Source organism: Ictidomys tridecemlineatus, chromosome 2 (genome assembly GCF_052094955.1).
Source record: "Ictidomys tridecemlineatus isolate mIctTri1 chromosome 2, mIctTri1.hap1, whole genome shotgun sequence".
In the NCBI taxonomy this organism is placed as follows: Eukaryota; Metazoa; Chordata; class Mammalia; order Rodentia; family Sciuridae; genus Ictidomys; species Ictidomys tridecemlineatus.
The window spans coordinates 122,386,652-122,405,316 of NC_135478.1; the positions used below are offsets into that span (position 1 = coordinate 122,386,652).

At 34.4% G+C, this 18,665-nt stretch overlaps 1 protein-coding gene across 1 annotated transcript in view; it reads right to left on the reverse strand.

The window, feature by feature from the left end:
• Nucleotides 1–330: 330 nt before the first annotated feature.
• Lancl2 (LanC like glutathione S-transferase 2) overlaps nucleotides 331–18,665 on the reverse strand; it is a 49,159-nt gene continuing 30,824 nt past the window's right edge. The window contains exons 6-9 of the mRNA XM_078027647.1: nucleotides 8,946–9,002; nucleotides 8,597–8,824; nucleotides 6,295–6,367; nucleotides 331–3,144 (exon numbers count right to left, since the gene is read on the reverse strand). Coding sequence (XP_077883773.1) covers nucleotides 3,050–3,144; nucleotides 6,295–6,367; nucleotides 8,597–8,824; nucleotides 8,946–9,002 — 453 coding nt within the window. The 3' untranslated portion in view covers nucleotides 331–3,049. The remainder of the gene's footprint in view (nucleotides 3,145–6,294; nucleotides 6,368–8,596; nucleotides 8,825–8,945; nucleotides 9,003–18,665) is intronic.

The following is an 18,665-nucleotide window of genomic DNA, read 5'->3' on the forward strand; positions in this document are numbered from 1 at the left end:
ATTATCCAAGTTTCAGAAAGTCTTGTTGAAATTTTTTAAAAAGGTGCATGTATAGAGCCCATTAAATATAACATCATGGGTAACCACCACATTCACATAAAAAATCAAATCTTCAGGGCTGGGGTTGTAGCTCACTGTTAAAAGCACTTGCCTTGCATGTTTGAGGCACTGGGTTCAATCCTCAGCACAACATGAACACAAATAAATAAAGATATTATGTCCATCGACAACTAAAAAAATTTTTTAAAAAATCAAATCTTCAGAATTACCTGTGTATCTCACCCATGTTACTCACACAAACAGAATGGAAAGAAATGAAGATTCCACAAGTTATCACACGAAACTGTCTTTTACTAATAAAACCAAAGAACCTCAAATGCTTTTTGTGGACTTTAGCTTTTTTCCTTCAGATTTTGAAATGGTATTGTGCATGTACATATTTTTAAATTTAGGTACATTTGGAGAACACAGTTGTGGACACAAAGAAATACAAGAAATGAATGAGATCTTCTGAAATCTGATTTCAAACACTTGTAATTATTAAACTGATGTCTGTGAATCCTGTCCTGTGAAGTATGTGCTATTTCTCTCTGCTTTTTATGACGGTGAGATCACACAGCAGCCCATGTAACAGACATGAGAAGTACGTTAACATAGAATCAAAGAACTGTACATCTGTTAATATCTAGTGGAAGGTGTCAACCCAGCTGGCTTAGAAAAATCTTTAAATAATATTTCCATTTATCCCATGAATACTTTCTTTCCCTTACTGCGTTAATTAGAAAGACTAGTAAGTATTTTTTGAACATGCGCATACGTGAACATATCCAGCATCCTGATAATTAAGAGTCACCCTTGCTGCTGCTGGACTAGAGATCCTTGGTCAGAATCAGAGATTCTACTGGCTGACTCCTCCTTGCAAAAAGCTGTAATAGAGAGCCCCAGGGAATTCCTGGAAGCCCCAATAGTTTCCCTTGAGAAACAAGACAGGCAGGGCCTCATTGGTAAGCTGGGTTGTATATTATTCTTCTGTGAAGTGGATAGGGAAGATGGGAACCTTGTTGTTTGGAAGAGATTGAATATTATGTGGGGCCTTCTACAAAACAGTTCCCGTTGGCTTGTTCATGATGGCACATCCTGCCTTTAGGTAATGACTTCCGGAGAGACCCAGTTTAAGCATAATTATGAAGACTTATGCCCATGCAAGTCATCACCCTAACATGAACAAAAATAATAATGACTTAGAAGCAAGAGCGTCTTCAATGAAGACAGTCACTAGGCATCATTTAGAAACTGAAGGTCACATGTTTAGGGTACCAGACTCTCAAATAAGGCTCAGCAATGCCCTAAAAACTGCATAAGCATGAAGGAGACTTATTTTCTAAATTTATATTATTATTTATCCTTTATAAAAGGAGTGGAAACTTGGGCTAATATTTAGACAGTCCCCTGTAGACAAGGACTAGACCATTCCAGAGTCTTCCTTTTGTGACAATGTCTTACCTTGCCTAATGAGAATTACTTAGAAAATCCTAGACCTCTTGTACCATGATGACAAACGCCCTTCTAAAAACGGCAATCTACACAATAGAATTACTAATGATATACTAATCCAAATTAATGCCCCCTTTTTTAAAAAAAATAGTCATCTGGATAATACCATAATTTTCTTGTCTAGAACCTTATGTTGTTCCCCATATGCATAAATGCAGACTAGTACTTTTAACTACCCAAAAGTGTACAAAAAGGAATATATTCATCCCAAATTTACACTTTTGATCACTTAAACTAAATTTTTGAAATAAGTTTGGTTGCAGGGACATTGGTCCAACTGAGGATCTTCCTGTTTATCACCCATCTGGAATTGTATCCACATAACCAATAAGTTATCATATTGATAAAACTGAAGTGGGGTCTGTTGTTTGTTTTTATTTTTGTGATACTAAGGATTGAACCCAAGGCCTTGCACATGCTAGGCAAATGCTCTACTATGAGCAACATCCCTAGCCCAAGGTGGGGTCTATTTTAATAATATACATCTGGGTACATGTTCTAGAATTGCCAACACTCAGTCATTACTACTTACAATGTGGTCATTAAGTTTACTCTTGGTATTATGAAATACATTCCTCAGGGCACTAGCTGCTTGAATTGCAAAGAGCTTTTGAACTTTAGGCAAAGTTCCTGAAATCTCTGCCTTGCTAGACTGGCAGCTCTAATGCACTTCCTGGGGTTTCTTAGAAACACTAAAGTGAACACAAAACACAAAGAATAAACAGTAGTCAACTGTATACTCCCCCCCCCCAAAAAAAAAGAAAAGTTCCCAACAAATGCCCTCTTGTCTGCTGTTTCTGTTTAGGTTTTGGAGTGGTCTTTCTCTCATAGTCTTCTGAAAATACCCAGGGAAAATGCTGACAGTCAGTGGGATATCACTCTAGATTATCTTTCTTTTTATTTAGAGACAGGATCTCACTGAGTTGCTTAGGGCCTCACTTTTGCTAAGGCTGGCTTTGAACTCATGATCCTCCTGCCTCAGCCTCCCTAGCCACTGAGATTACAGGCATGTACCACCATACCTGGTTATATTATCTTTCTGATACATAAGAGAGACATCACCTGACTGCTCCCCTATCTGTCAACAGAGATGACACTCCACTTTTTATGTTATATACAGAAAGGTATGGTTGCCCCCATACGCTCATGCACGCTCATCTCTGAGCTCATGTGGAGAGAAGGGCTTTCCATTTAGAACAATTTACACCTACAGACAACAAACACCAAAAAACATGCAAACACCACAGGGAACCTGAAGGTGAAGACTTCATATTTTACACAATGAGGGGACACTGTTACAAAATGTTGATGAGATGGTTTCTGTTACTCATGCTCTAACTTGAGGGTCTTTGCAACAGAAGGGTGCCTGTGAAGGTGTTTGCTTTTTTTTTCATCTTCTTCTTCTCTTTCAGGAGTTACAGGTAGTTCTATATCAGGCACTATGCAATCTGGTGGCTTTTGGTCCAACATGTATTTTAGTTGTCTTTGCACTTTTTTAATTTCTTTGTGAACAGCCAAGTTCAAATGCTGGAAATCGTGATGTCTCTGGTACCAGGATGTCAGAGAGAAAGTGAATAGCGCCAGCCATGCCTGTAAAGCAAAATGTGGATCTTTTTACAAATAGTCATGAAGGTTATATCTGCAACAAAGTAACCTTCAATTTTTTCCTCTACTGGGGGTTCTAAGGATATGAGAAAAAGTACTGGGGACTTCAAAGATGATTACATTAAAAAAAGAAGAAAATTAAATCCTTATATTAATACCCAGCAAGTATTCTTTACTCTTAAGTTTTTTTTACAACTGGCTCATGAACTCTCATCTTATGTCTATAATACTACAGAATCACTACCAAAGAGATATAGATGCTAAGCTGGAGGTGTAGCTCAGTGGCAGAGTGCGTGCCCAGCATGCATGATGCCCTGGGTTCCATCTCCAGCAACACACACACACACACACACACACACACACACACACACACACAAGTTACAGATGTTGTCAATTATATTTCAATACATAAAATTTTCCCCTCTCAGAGCTTTTATATTTTAAGTCAAAAAAACAGTTGTACTTTACATCTTCTTTAGGTTTTAAGACAGTAATTTTCAAACAAACATTATTTGCTTTGGTCAAAATCCCCATTCCAAATCAATATAGTAATTAAACCTCAGGTTTCACACTTCCCTGACAGGAGCTTCTGAAAGTCTCAAGGCCTCTGTCTCCCACTCCAATCAGAACGATATCTTTCCTACAGGATTTGTTTGCTTAAGTTTTCTTTTGCCATAAAAATCATATAAAACCAAACACAAATCTTAAGCATATTTCCTCAAGAGTTTTGACAAATGCACACACTTGTGTAAAACAAACCCTGTCAAGATCTGGAATATTATAACTCCCAAGCAGTCCACGGTGTCCATCTGTAGTCCATCCCTGCTACATCCCACAGAAGCAATTACCACAGATGAATTTTGCCCATTTTGGAACTTCACATAAATCACAATACAGCCTTCTGTGTCTGGGTTCTCCATTTTGTTCATGTGTATGTCAGTAGTTGGTTTCTTCCTATTGCTGAGTAGTACATTATAGATTGTTTCCCTGTTTTCCTACTGGAGGACATTTCAGTTGTTTACAGCCTCCCTTACAAATTTTGCTTGAAGAAAAGGTTCCAGAAGTTTATTTTAAAAATTCAAAAACCTATATAGGAACCTATTAGAAGTAAACAGGAATACTTGACACCTCTGGGAGGACCCTAGAGAAGGCCATGCTGCAATACCCATTTTCTGGTTTTAAAGGGTAGGGTGCCACACTCACCGGATGAAGCACATTAGCAGGAGTATGCTCCCTCATGAGGGGTCATAGGTGTCAGCAACCCCAGCATCCTAGTAGCTCCTCTGCCTGACATGCCACATAGACGTTCAATATAACTATTTCTTGGTCCATCTGACAAGAGTTTCGTTAACACTTACCACTATTTGTGTCTGGCAGGCACTGGAAAGACCCAAGGCAGGGAGTTAACTTCCCAGATATCAGGAGATTTTACATTGAACAATTTTGACTCACTAGGGCTTTGAAGTTGCTATTATAAACTTGAATTTCTAAACCTGAATGACCTCCATTTAGAGTTCAGGTTCTAACTATATTATATCTAATGAAAATATACCACATTTTTATGACATAAGGAAAAGTCTCATTGAGAAATATTCTTTCTATATGATGTGCCTTGAACGTGCTAGGCAAGTGCTCTACCACTGAGCCACAAACCCAGCCCTCTATGTTGTTTTTGAATATTAAAAAGATCATATTCCCCAAAAGATCTGACAAATATTCTATTTTTGTTCATATTTCTATTATGTGATTAAAAGTATCACCAAGGTCAGAATAAAATATCACTAGAGGTGATTTAGACATCAAATAAAACAATAAAGGAATACTACCAATAGCTTCAACACATAAAAACTTGACATCATAGATAAAATGGGCCAATTTCTCAAAAGCAGGAAACTCCTACAACGTACCCAATATGAAACAGAAAAAGGAAACAGCACTATAACTATTAAAGAAATTGAAATTATTTTAAAATCTTGGAAAAAGAAATTTCCAGACCCAGAAATGTTCATTAGAGAAGTCTACCAAACATTAAAATTTTATTTATGCTAATTTTTCCACCAATAAATACAAAGCCTGTCCCAGAAAACAGAAGAGAAGAGAGTTCTCAGGACAGTTCATTAGATCAGGATTACCCTGCTACCAAAATAAGATAAAGACAGTGCAAAATAGGAAAACTAGAAATTAACACCCTTCATGAATACAGATGTAAAATTCTTATTATATAGGGCTAGCTTCTGGAACCCTTTCTTCTAAAAAAAACTTGTCAGGAAGCCAGGGAAAAGCCCAAATGTCCTTCAGTAGAAATCATTTTATTAGTTCTGAAGTTTACTTTGGGATAAGTATAAGATGTGGCTCTAAAGTAATTAAAGGTTACTTTATTATGAATTTATCTCAACTGACCTTTTAGTCTTTGTCCTTTGATTTTTGTAGCTTATAAGTTAATACACACATAAATATAAAAAAAGAAGTTAAGTCCCTCTGTAAGACTGTTATTTTTTTTCCTTAAGTTACATTCTGTTGTGCCCAGAGCAGACTGATAATTTTTGTTGCTTTTACTGATGGCCTGTTATTGCTCATTTCCAGAACGTTCTTCAATATTTGTTTATTTTTTTCCCCAATCATTAGTATTCCTAATTACTAATACTTCCAATTAATTATTAATACTTCCTTATATAATTTATATATACATATAATCTAAATATATAATATATAATATAAATATTTAAGTTTATATAAAATAAATTTATTTTTAACTATTTAAGCTTCCTGTGAGCACATTAATATTACAATATTACAAATGAAATGAAAGAGGTATCACCCAGATGCTTATCACTCCTACTGCGCAGTAGCAAGCCTTCCATACTGTATCCATATCACTAGATAATCACTTCCATACTTTGTCTGCATATGCTTCACAGATCTACAAACACTTGGATGATATTCACAACAAAAAGAAGGCATACTCAATATCATTTTCAGGCATCAATTAATCTGTTTACTGCTATTTTAGTTTTGGAATTTTTACTCATGTAAGATCAAATATACTACTGCTAATCCCCAGAGACATGGAGATCAATTTCACTCACCCAGATGCTTAAATCTATAGTTGTTTTTTTTGCTTTTTCACTCTCCTACCTTCAAACAGGGAATAGGGTCTATCAGGAATGCGGCATCCATGCGCTCCATAATCTAGACACCACTCTGCAAACTAAAAAGAAAGCATTTCTTTTTAAGAACAGAATTTTCACTTGGTGAAAGGCAATAAATGAGATACTACAATGAATTCACCAGAACCAACAGTGTTTTGGAGCAAAGGCTCAGGACTGGACAACAGTGCTACTTCCTCTCTGAGGGCTGAGTCCTGGCAAGTTATGTTATGCATCTCTCTTCACCTGTTTTTTCATCTGCAAGGTGGTATCTACCTCATTCATTGTCTGTCCTTTCTAGGCATCTGCTGCTGCCCATCCAGTTGTCATTTCCAAAGTAACTCCAAACACTTGCTCTGAATTAAAAAACCTGGCTTGGAAGCTGCCTGCAGAATCAGCTGCTGGCTCCCCCTGGTGATCTCCTGTGGCAGCAGCTTCAGCCCTGGCCAGGGCCATTCTCAGTCACACTCTTGTTAAACATAATCTACACTCTCACTTTTCTTATCTCCCCTTCCTCTTCCTCCACTTTCTTATGCACCATTGTTTGACAGTGCCACCTTGAAAATGCCTCATCCCTTAGCTTTGTCAGTGCTTTCCTTTTGAGAAATATTGAGTTTTCAAACCTCTTCAATGGGATTTTTCTGTATTATAATAAACTTCCATTTTATTTTCTTAAGGTAACAATTAATATCAAATTTAGCACGTTTAATAACACTCTTTCTGTTTTGTATTTACCAAATATGCTTCCTCTTTTCCCTTGTTTGATCAGCATCTACCTGGTTTTCTTAGAAAACAGGAAAACACTCAGGTATTTCCATCCTCTCCACTCTAAAGAAAAAAAAAGATGGCACAAAATTCGGTTCTACATCCTAAACTCTCCATTCTATCATAGACAATGCCTTGTTGTATAACTCAGTATTTTTCTTGCATTAATGTGTGGAAACACAACCTCTGCCTCATCCTTCCGAATGGAACTAAAGCCCCATCTTTCAAATCAGTACTCAATACCAGCTGATTATTAAAATCACCTGCAGAGGCTTTAAACTATTAGTGACACACTCTTTCACTTAATTGGTCTAGAGTGGGCCCTGTGATGTCAGGTGTTACTGAGGTTGAAAACTGCTAACAGACTTATTTTCTTTTGCCTCTGCCCGCCTGACTTTATCTCGTACTAACCACTCTTCCTATGACATCCCACAACACTGAAGTGCTCAGAGTTTCCAGAATACACAGAGCTATTTTGTGCCTTGGCAGTTTATACAAGTTATTCTCCCTATCAGGAATGTATTCCACCCCTTAGCCACCTGGCTCCTGGTCCACCTGAGACTTCATCATTGAAGAACCAGCTGTATCTTAATCCTACTAAAGTCTTCAAAGTTCCCATATTTACTTAAACATCTACAATTATAATTATCAAGGCTGATGCAGCCTGCAGGACCTAGCTGCTTTATACCTCTGTCTCTCCTGTTCTGGCCTCCCCACTCCAAGCTCCAGCTACCACAAACTTCACACAGTTCCCCTGTGTGCTTCACAACTCCAGAGCAGTTTCTTCTCTTGTTAATACCTTACCTCATACCTCTTTGCTGAACTTCTAGCTGTTCTGTAGGTACTAGTCTGGATGTTTTTTTCTGAACTCCTACACCCAGTTTGGGCCCTAACCTCTTAATGTGCTTCTACAGTATCCACAATCCTCTGTGTGTGTTTACTCAGAGGCACCAACAAGAGTTATATTCTATTTCAGTTAAGAAAATGACTATAATTGTAACAGATGTTCATTGATCAAAAGGTATAAAGAATATATCAACCAAAAGGACTCCATCTATCAAGGCTCATGGTAAACATTTTCTTCCGACCTCTATTCTATGAGCATATTACTACAGAGTATGAAATGTGTATAATAATGATTATACTAGCAAATATTTATTTGAAAAGGAAGCTTGAAGAAATGTGCTCAAATTCATAAAATCACACAGTTTTATAACAAATAAACACAGTATAGATGGTAATTCTAACCAAGTAGTATGACTCCACATCTCCTATTCTTCAGAGGTCATTTACATGTGTTATTCCTGTCTTATAGACAAGTACACCACAGTATAGGGAGGCCAGGGACAAAACTTTGCCAGAAGAAACCAGGGGTTTTCCCTTGTGATCAAAAAAGGAAGCAGATTTGGAAGGTAGAAAGCAAATTAAGTTTTAGTAAACGTGTAAGATGGGAAAAACAGGTTAAAAGAAGAAAAAGAACTGTTTAGGGACTTTGTACAAGTTCTGGGGTGTTCAGATGTCCTCACCTTGCAAGCTCGGTAGAGATACTTTTTATCCTTTGTGATGTGGTAAAGAGACAGAAAAGAATAGCCATTCCCAGAGGTTCCATGGCAAATCCCGTATCCCTTTCGGAGCAAACCTCGCTGCCAAATCACATCACTACACTCCATGGCCTCTTTCAGGTATTTCTCCTCCTTAAAAACCTGGGCAGTGAAAAACCAAAATAGTGTTAATAAGATGGTCTCAATGAAGAGTTAGTAAAATCCTTTTCCTTCCTGGTTAGAAAATTACACAATGTTAGGAAAACAGAAATGTCACTAGGGTAAAAACAAATAAACAAAAAACCAATAGCACTAACAGTGCATCATTTCTTACAGTCCCAATCAGCCTATTCTTCTTGGCCTCCTCTTTTGTAGTGCGGCATAAGTAATCCTAAAATTAAGCTTAAAAATTAGTTATTAAAGTTACCAAAAAAATTAGTTATTAAAGTATGGACAGCTGCAGAGACAAACAGGCACAGTGAAGGCAAATGACTGACAGAAGAAGCTGTTTGTTTTTACTCCCCAGACTCCCTTATAAATTTTCTTCTCTCTTTTCTTATTTTTCATTTATTGCTTCCCTGGTGCTTTTCTCAGAGTCTGTTAATAATTCCAACAGCTTATGAACTCATGCCATTTAAGTACAAATGAGTTTGGACAATGAAAGACATGAAGGCCATTAGACATGATCTACTTATGGTGGCATACAGGATCCATCTACTAATGACTAATGAGTACTGACACTAGGCCGAGAAGAGCTCTGAGGCTGTAGGCAGGGAAAGGCACTTCTAATCATGAAGGGAATTAAATGTTTCCAAAATTAGGCTGCCAGAATCAAAAGCAAGACTCCATTTCTTCACCATGATGGCAACTGAAAGGCAGGTTCTGGAGTCAGACTGTCTGACTCTGAATCCTACTTCTGTCATCTTTCAATTTGGACAAGTCACTTAATCATTATGTCTTAGTTTTCTGTAAAAAGATAACCTTTCCTTATTTTTATTTGTTCTTTTTAATTACACATGACAGTACAATCTATTTTGATATACAAACATGGAATATATCTTATTCTAATTAGGATCCCAGTCTTATGGTTGTACATGATGTGGAGATTCATTGTGATGTATTCATATATGTACATAGGAAAGTTATGTCAGATTTATTCCATTGTCTTTCCTATTCCTATCCATCTTCCCTTCAATCCCCTTTGTCTAATCCAATGAACTTCTATTGTCTGCCTTTCTTAATGTGGGTTAGTATCCACATAACAGGAGAACATTTGACCTTTGGTTTAGGGAGACTGGCTTTTTCCACTTAGCATGATAGTCTCCAGATTCATCCATTTACCAGCAAATATCACAAAGTCATTCTTTTTATGGCTGAGTAATATTCCATTGTGTATGTAAGCCACAATTTCTTTATCCATTCATCTGTAGATAGGTACCTAGGTTGGTTCCATAGCTTAGCTATTGTGAATTATGCTGCTATAAACATTGATGTGGTTGTGTCAATATAGTATGCTGATTTTAACACCTTTAGACATATAACAAGGAGTGAAATAACTGGATCAAATGGTGGTTCCGTTCTTAGTTTTTCTGAGGAATCTCCACAGTACTTTCCAGAGTGGTTGCCCTAATTTTCAGTTCCACCAACATTTTTTCACTTCAAAGGCTTGTTGTGAGAATTAAAAAGAGATAATGTACAAGAAGCTCTTAGAACTGCACCTGACACATAGCATGTACTAACTACTTCCTATCTTTAATTAACCATTATTTTTTTCTGTTATCCTGCCAGCATGACTACTTTACATTGTTAGCTGCATCTTAAATCCCTTGAGAACTAACTGTAAAATGAAACACTTTAACCTATTTTAAAGAAATACTAGGTCAAAGCTAACAGGTGAAAAGACACTAAGAGGCTATGTCTTGAAATCATGTGTGTGAAGAAACCCTAAACCTCTTTCTAGTGGTTGCTAGGGGCATGTGAAGATTGAAGGAGAAATCAGTTAGGTGTTCTTCACTGTCCTGCTGTATTGGTAGGACTGAGGATGCTATGGAAGGCCCATAATGCTACCTACACTCTTAGTTTCCCTGCGCCCATCATATACTCTAATGATTCTCTATGTGAAAAGCAACTTTTAATAATGAGACATTTGAAAAATTAAGTATTATAGAAAATAAGCTCCCAGATTTAATCACAGATTCATGATCTTTACATTGTAGCAATCATAATTAGATGGGAAAATCCACTGACTTAGCCATATTCTTTTTCCTGATCGTAGATTTCTGAGATGTGTCAGGATAAATGAGGCAGCAATGCATAAGAAATCATAAGGGATCTGGAGTCAGGAGACTTAAGAGTCATTCTTCTATATCTACTAATGTTGTGATCTTGAGCAAGTCATGTGACTTCTCTGGTCCTGTTTGCTTACATTACAAAATTGATTAACTCTGAGATGACTCTAATGTTGCAAACAGAGATAAGAGTTTTAGATAATGATTAAAAATATCTTAAAGGATGCAAAGGAAATGAAGGTGAAATAAAGACAAGTCTAAGATAAATGAAAATCAATTTGTTGTCACCAAACCTGGACTACAAGAAATGCTAAAGCAAGGTCTATAGGTGAAAGGAAACACAAATCTGAACCTGTAGAAAAGTATGCAATACACTAAAAATATATGTGAATAAATACCAAAACTACCTTAATTTCTTTTAAATACTTAGGAAATATTTAAATAAAAAATATAATTTGTTCTCTAACTTAAAATTTATAATTTTAAATTATACTGGGGTTTATAACATTTGTAGGTGTAGTATATATGGCACAGTGTAAAGAAAGGGAGTAAATAGAACTATAAGCTTACCAGTTATTACATCCTATGTGAAGTGATATATTATTCTACACAGAGTGTGAAATGTTAAGGATATACATGCAATCCCTATAGCAACCACTAAAATTAAAAATGTTCAAATAGATAAAGAGTCAACAGAGAAACTAAAATGGAATTCTAAAAAATATTCAGCAAATATATCTTAGCTCCATGAAAAATAAAATGTCGAGCTAAATCTAACTATATGAATAATTACATTAAACATACATGAACTAAACATTACAAATAAAAAGCTGAGATATTTAGACTAGATATAAATCCATAGGTTGAAAACAAAAATATATATCATGCAAAGAGTAGTTATAAAATTCTGGAATGACTATATTAATATTAGGCAAAGCAGACTTAAGACAGAATATTATCAGAGATAAAGGGGATATTTTATATTGATAAAAGAGCCAATTCATTAGGAATATATTAGTATCATAAATTTGTGTCTAATAAGAGAGTCTCAAAATACATGAAGCAAAAACTGACAAATTTAAATATTGTTGCAGTCCTCCTCGCCATAACTGAGAGAAAAAAAAATTGACTAAACATATCTAAAAGGCCATAGAACAGGGGTTATCAAACTATAAGCCCATATGGTCTGATTCTGTAAATAAAGTTTACTGGGAACATAGTCATGATCATTCATCTATATATCTATGCCTGCTCTTGTGCTCTACTGACAGCATTGAGTAATTGCACAAGAGATGGTATGGACCCCAAGACTAAAACATGTATTATCCAAGTCTTTACAGAAAGTATGTAGACCCCTGACACAAAATAACTGAATAAAACCTTCAACTATCTAACCTAATTAACATTTGAAGAAAACTATGCCGAGTAACTAAAGAATATACACTCTGATCAAAGTGCCTGATACATCATTCATCAAGACAGACTAAATACTGAGTTATAAAATGAGTCTAAATAAAATTTAAGATTTAAATATGTTATCTGACAACCATGGAATAAAATAACAATAAAATAAAATATCTAGACAAATTTCAACTCTCTGAAAATACATAATGTACTTCTAAATAATCCATGGACCAGAAGAGAAATCATAGGTAACTGGAAAATACTTCAAACTAAATAAAAAAGAAAAAAAATTCAGAGATGAAGCTAAAGCACTGCTTAAATGGAAATGTAAAGTTTTAAATGCTGTATTCAGGGGAAAATAGGAAAGGTATAAAATCAATGACCTAAGGTTCTATTTTTTAAAAATTTAAAAAAGAAGAGAAAATTAATATCAGGTGGAAGTTTTAAAGGAAAGAGAAGAAAAGCAAAATGAGGTAAAAAAGAGAACCCAAAGAAAATTAATAGAGTTAAACGTTTTTTGTTTGAAAGACTAACAAAACTGATAGGGGAAGTGGGGGGAGAGGGAAAGATAGAGACAGAGAAAACAAATTATGGATATCAAGAATGAAAGGGAAGCATCACTACAGACTCTACAGACAGTAAAAACATAATAAGAGACTTTTAGGAACAACATTGTACCAGTAAATTTCACAACTTAGGTAAATGAGAAGATATATTGAAAAAATTAAAACTGATACAAAATGAATTCAATTAAAGAAACTGAATTTCTAATAAAAATTATGCCACAAATATATGGAATATGAATTTTATATAAAATTTTCCTGAATATAAAAGGAGGAAATCCTTTATAATAGATTATGTAATCAGACATCAAAATCAAACAAAAATGTTAAAGGAAAAGAAAATTATAGACTAATAGAGACATAAAAATCTTTAACAAAATATTGGTAAACTAAATCTGACCATATTAAAAAGGATAAAAATCATGTTCAATAGAAGTTTGCAATAAGAACACATATTGGCTTAACTTTCAAAAAGCCATCAACATAAACCCACTACATTACCAAAATAAATGGAGGACAACTTTAGAAGCATTTGAATAACTGAAGGGAAAAAAAGAGAAAATTCAACATCCATTCATGATAAACAGTAATAAAAGAAAAATCCTCAATATCTCATAAATAACATTTATGAAATGTTATTTATGAAATGTTTAGAATATTATCTATGGCCTCAACAAATACCATAACTGAGTCATTTCTGAATATTCATATTTTTTATACTATTTAAAAATTTGGGGTGTTATTGTTGAAAGAGAACTAAAAGAATTCTGAGAAACTATTCTATATCATAAGTTAATTTACCACAATTTTTTTCTAAAGAATTTATTATAGTTAGTCATAAAGGGAAAATAAAATTGAACTCAGGTAACAGTTTTTGTTATTTTCATGTAGCAATGTGAATTCTGCTCCATTAATTCTATCTATCTCTTCAAAACAAAAGAACTTATTAAAATATTGCATTGACTAGAGCAATTATTGTAGTTATATTTGTATACTTTTGTTGCTAAATGAGCAATAATCTCCAACATCAATTATTATAAAGATGTATTAAAATAAAAATAAATTAATCAGTGAAGATACTGCCTATTTTCCCATAATACCCCAGAGGTACAAAACTTGAATGCCACTCCTATTTCTTGTGAATAATTTTGTGAACAATTTTAAAAGCCCTTGAATGATAATTATTATAATCTAGCAATAAATGCTTATGCAAGCAAGGGTGTAATATAATGTGAAGACAAAAAAATAATTGATTCTCATTCTTTCTACTGTTTTCTTGGATACTAACACTCATTAGAATGAAAATCATTATTGTCTTGTCATGTATTTCTTTTACACATGAATGTAAACTCTGTTAAACATGCAAATACACTCACAGTACTGGTCACAGCAGCAGTGAATAGTGAAATAAAGACATTTTCTATTTATTTTATAAAAATATTAATTCAAAACGGCTTTTCATGTGTGGTTGAATGGGCTTACCAAAATCAAACTGAAACTTGTGAGATCCTGTTTCAAAACAAAAAAAAATAAAAGGGATTGGGGATATAGCTTAGTGGTAAAGTGTCCCTGGGTTTAATTCCAGTACCAAAATAATTAATAATAATAATAACAACAACAACAATAACTAGTACCAAAATGATTAGTAATAATGTAATAACAATTATATAATATTATATAATATAAATATAACAATTTTTCTATAATAATAATATTATTATTATTTTGTTGTTGTTGTTATTTTATTATTTGCCTGCAGTGACAAAGCCAGTTAATAAATTCCTTTATAGTCCTGGATTCATTAGAGATTTAGCTTAGTCTTCTCCCTTGCTATATAATGACTTCAAGTTGACGATCCTAATGCATCAAAGTAAAAATACTTAGGCAGACCTTTGTTTATTTCAACTCTTTTTAAAATCTCTCTAAAATTTATTAGTGTCAGAAAAGATATATATTTTATTTTTACTTTGATGCATTAGGATCGTCAACTTGAAGTCATTATATAGCAAGGGAGAAGACTAAGCTAAATCTCTAATGAATCCAGGACTATAAAGGATTTTGTTTAGATTTTTTTTTGTCCAAAAACTGATCCTTGATTTCTTCCCATGTGGCTCTTACCCCAATTCTCCCAAATTTATTAACTGGCTTTGTCACTGCAGGCAAATAATAAAAATAACAACAACAACAAAATAATAATAATATTATTATTATAGAAAAATTGTTATATTTATTATTATATAATATTATATAATTGTTATTACATTATTACTAATCATTTTGGTACTAGTTATTGTTGTTGTTGTTATTATTATTATTAATTATTTTGGTACTGGAATTAAACCCAGGGACACTTTACCACTAAGCTATATCCCCAATCCCTTTTATTTTTTTTTGTTTTGAAACAGGATCTCACTAAGCTGCTGAGGATCTTGCTAAACTGCTGAGGCTGACTTCAAATTTGCCATCTTCCTGTCTCAGCCTCCCAAGTATCCAGAGGTAATATAAATTATAATGGTAAAGTGAAATACTACTTACAATTGTTATTATTATTGTTCTATTAAAGCCAAAGAAAATCTACAACATGATGTTTTCTTCTATAACACAAAATGAAAACCCCAAAGAAAAGAGATAATTTTAAGGATCACTAATGTTTCTAAATTTCACATAAGTAGAACTACTTTATTATGTTTTTAATTTAATTTACATATTAGAAAATCTTTAAGTGTTTTCCTTGACACATATTTAGAGATTAGATTTTTGTTTTTCAAACTACAGGTCATGCAATATATTTCCAAAAAGACTAACCAGTAATTCAAAAAAGTTTACACAGATAATGTGATCAAATAGTTTTACATGTCAAAAAAATGTTTGGGAAGTTTATTTCAAAAAGCAACATTCAGTGTTTCTTCCCAGGATACAACTGTGATTTTGTTTGTATTTTTGCTGTATCTTCGTATTTCCTGAATATTTCTAAAAATGCCTGCATAGTGTAGACTTACTAATTCTAGACTTCATCTATGGGATTCTCCTGTGGCAGGCAGATGATTATAATTTCCCCCTTCAAATCATCTCAGGAGAATTTTATTCCATCAACAATTTTTGTTACATTCATATTCACTGTGCTCTTTACAGACTGAACTATGTAAATATTTCTTGCTGCTTAGACAAGGAACATACTAAAGTATATATCTTAAGAGTTTTATTACTTTCAGTTTTTCCTAAAGTTAGTAACTTTCTCACTCTTTTATTTAACTGGTTTTCTTTGAATCGCCATCTAAGTTTTTTTCTCATGCACAAACAGCTTGTAAAGTCTCTCAATTTAACTTTCCACAAAGGCAAAACTGCTGTGATTTTTTTTTTTTCCTCATGGAGAAAGTTCTTCAATCTCATTCCATTCTTAATCAGTTATTTTCTAGGACTTGTGTACAACTGCTGTACTGGGACATCCACCTGTCAACTTCATGGAGATTTCATTCCCTCTCTCTTGTTTAGGGTCTCTTTTCCTGGATCTCTCTCTTAGTTAACTCCCTTCTAGTAGCTTCCTGAGATAGGATGCAGGGGAATTAATATTTTCTTTTTTTTTTTTTAAGAGAGAGAGAGAGAGAGAGAGAGAGAGAGAGAGAGAGAGAGAATTTTTTAATATATATATATATTTTCTTATAGTTTTCGGCAGACACAAACATCTTTGTTTGTATGTGGTGCTAAGGATCGAGCGAACCCGGGCCACAAGTGCGCTACCGCTTGAGCCACATCCCCAGCCCATGGAATTACTTTTTTTGAGACTGGGATATTTAAAACTGTCTTTGTTCTAATCCACATTTAATTGATAATTTTCAATGCTGAAAATCATTTTTACTCAGAACATGAAGGCGTTTCCATTTCTCTTTTAGCTTCAATGAAACTGCTGCAAATTCCAATGCTATTTTGATGTCCAACCTTGGTATATGACCTTTTTCCTCTTGAAATTTTAACATATCTCTTTAAAAAGTTTTCATAATAATGTGGTATGGATAATTTTCCCCATTTATTATATAACAACTTGGTAGGTTTTTTCCAATATGGCAACTCACTCATGTCCCTTATCTCTAGAACATATTCTTTTACTACATTTCTTAAAATTTCCTCCCTGCTATTTTGTATTCTCCTTTACCAGAAGTCCTATTAATCAGATGTTGGACCTCCTAAATTAATCCTATTATTTTCTTTTCCCACTGTTTATTTCTGTTTGCTAAGATATTTGATTTCCAAACATTGTTATAATTTTAAAAAAACAACTATTTTGTGTGTGTGTATGTCTTGTTTTTGTTTTTGTTTTATTTTGTTTTGTTTTTGGTGGTGCTGGGGATTGAACCCAGGGCCTTGTGCATGAGAGGTAAGTACTCTACCAACTAAGCCATATCCCCAGCCCCTTTTTAATTTTAAGAGCTCTTTCTTATTCCTCAAATGTTTTTTGTATGCAACTGCTTCTCTTATTTGCCTAAAGACATTAATTATTAATTTGATTTCTGTGATGTTTTCTTTTTCTTCCTAGTATATATGTTCTGAGTTTCTTTTTTCAACTTGTTTAGATCTCTCATCTTTCAAGTTGGAGACTTCCTTCAAATGTCTGAAAATTCTTTGGCTGTTTGTCTATATTTTGTATAAGGTAGTACAAAGCTCACTGAATATACTCTGCACACGGGGGGATTTGTTCAATAGTAGAAATCACTTTAGAGTTGTAGGATAATTTTTTAATCGAGATTCTACAAAAAAACAGAACCAATATGGTATGTTATACAGAGAAAAAGACTTTTAAGAAAATGACCAATACACTCAAGAGTCTTGAGTTCAAATCTGAATGGGATTATCAGAAGGCTGAAGTCTCAAAAGTGTTGCAGTTCATATCCAAAGGCAGTCTGCTAAATAACCTGAAAGGGCTAATGTTGCAGATGAAGTGAATTCCAAATACAGTCTGCTGGAAGATAGCCTCTTACTTAGCAGGGAAGTTCTGCCTTTGGTTGTATTTAAACATTCTATTGATTGGATAAAGGTCCCTACTCATATTATGAAAGACAATCTACTATACTCAAAGTCCACCAATTTAAATGTAAAACTTATTCAAAACCACCCTCACAGAAACATCCAGAATAATTTTTGACCAAATATCTGGGTACCATGGCTCAGCCAAGCTGACACATATAATTGATCATCACAGATTTCTAGCTAACTTTTTTAATGGGAACTTTCAAATACCTATGTCTGTAAATCTTTTATCTGAGCTTGTTTTCTCAAAAAAAGGAGACTTCAATCCCTCATCTGGTGTATGGGTAGAGTTTTCATTGGCCAAGGGTTGGGGATATGTCTGAGGCTGGCTGTGACAGAGGGTGATCTCATCATAAAACTACTTAGACTTTCATTCAAGCCCCCTTCACCAACCTCTATACCTGGCCATCTCTAATCAGAATAGTAGATTCAATTCTTTCAGACTATTGCAGTTTAGACATAAAGTGTCCCCCAAAAGCTCATGTGTGAGATAATGCAAGAAGGTTTAGATGTGAAATGATTGGGTTATGAGAGCCTTAACTCAATCAGTGAAGTAATCCTCTGATAGAGATTTACTGAGTGGTAACTGAAGACAGGTAGGATGTGGCTTGGGGAGGTGGGTCACTGGGAGCATGTATTAGGGGTATATGTTCTGTCCCTGGAAAGTGGAGTCTCTGCTTCTTGGTGGCCATGTCCTGACCTGTTTTCCTCTGTCACATTATTCCACCATGATGTTCTGCCTCACCTTGAGCCTTAAGGAATAAAGCCATCTATCTA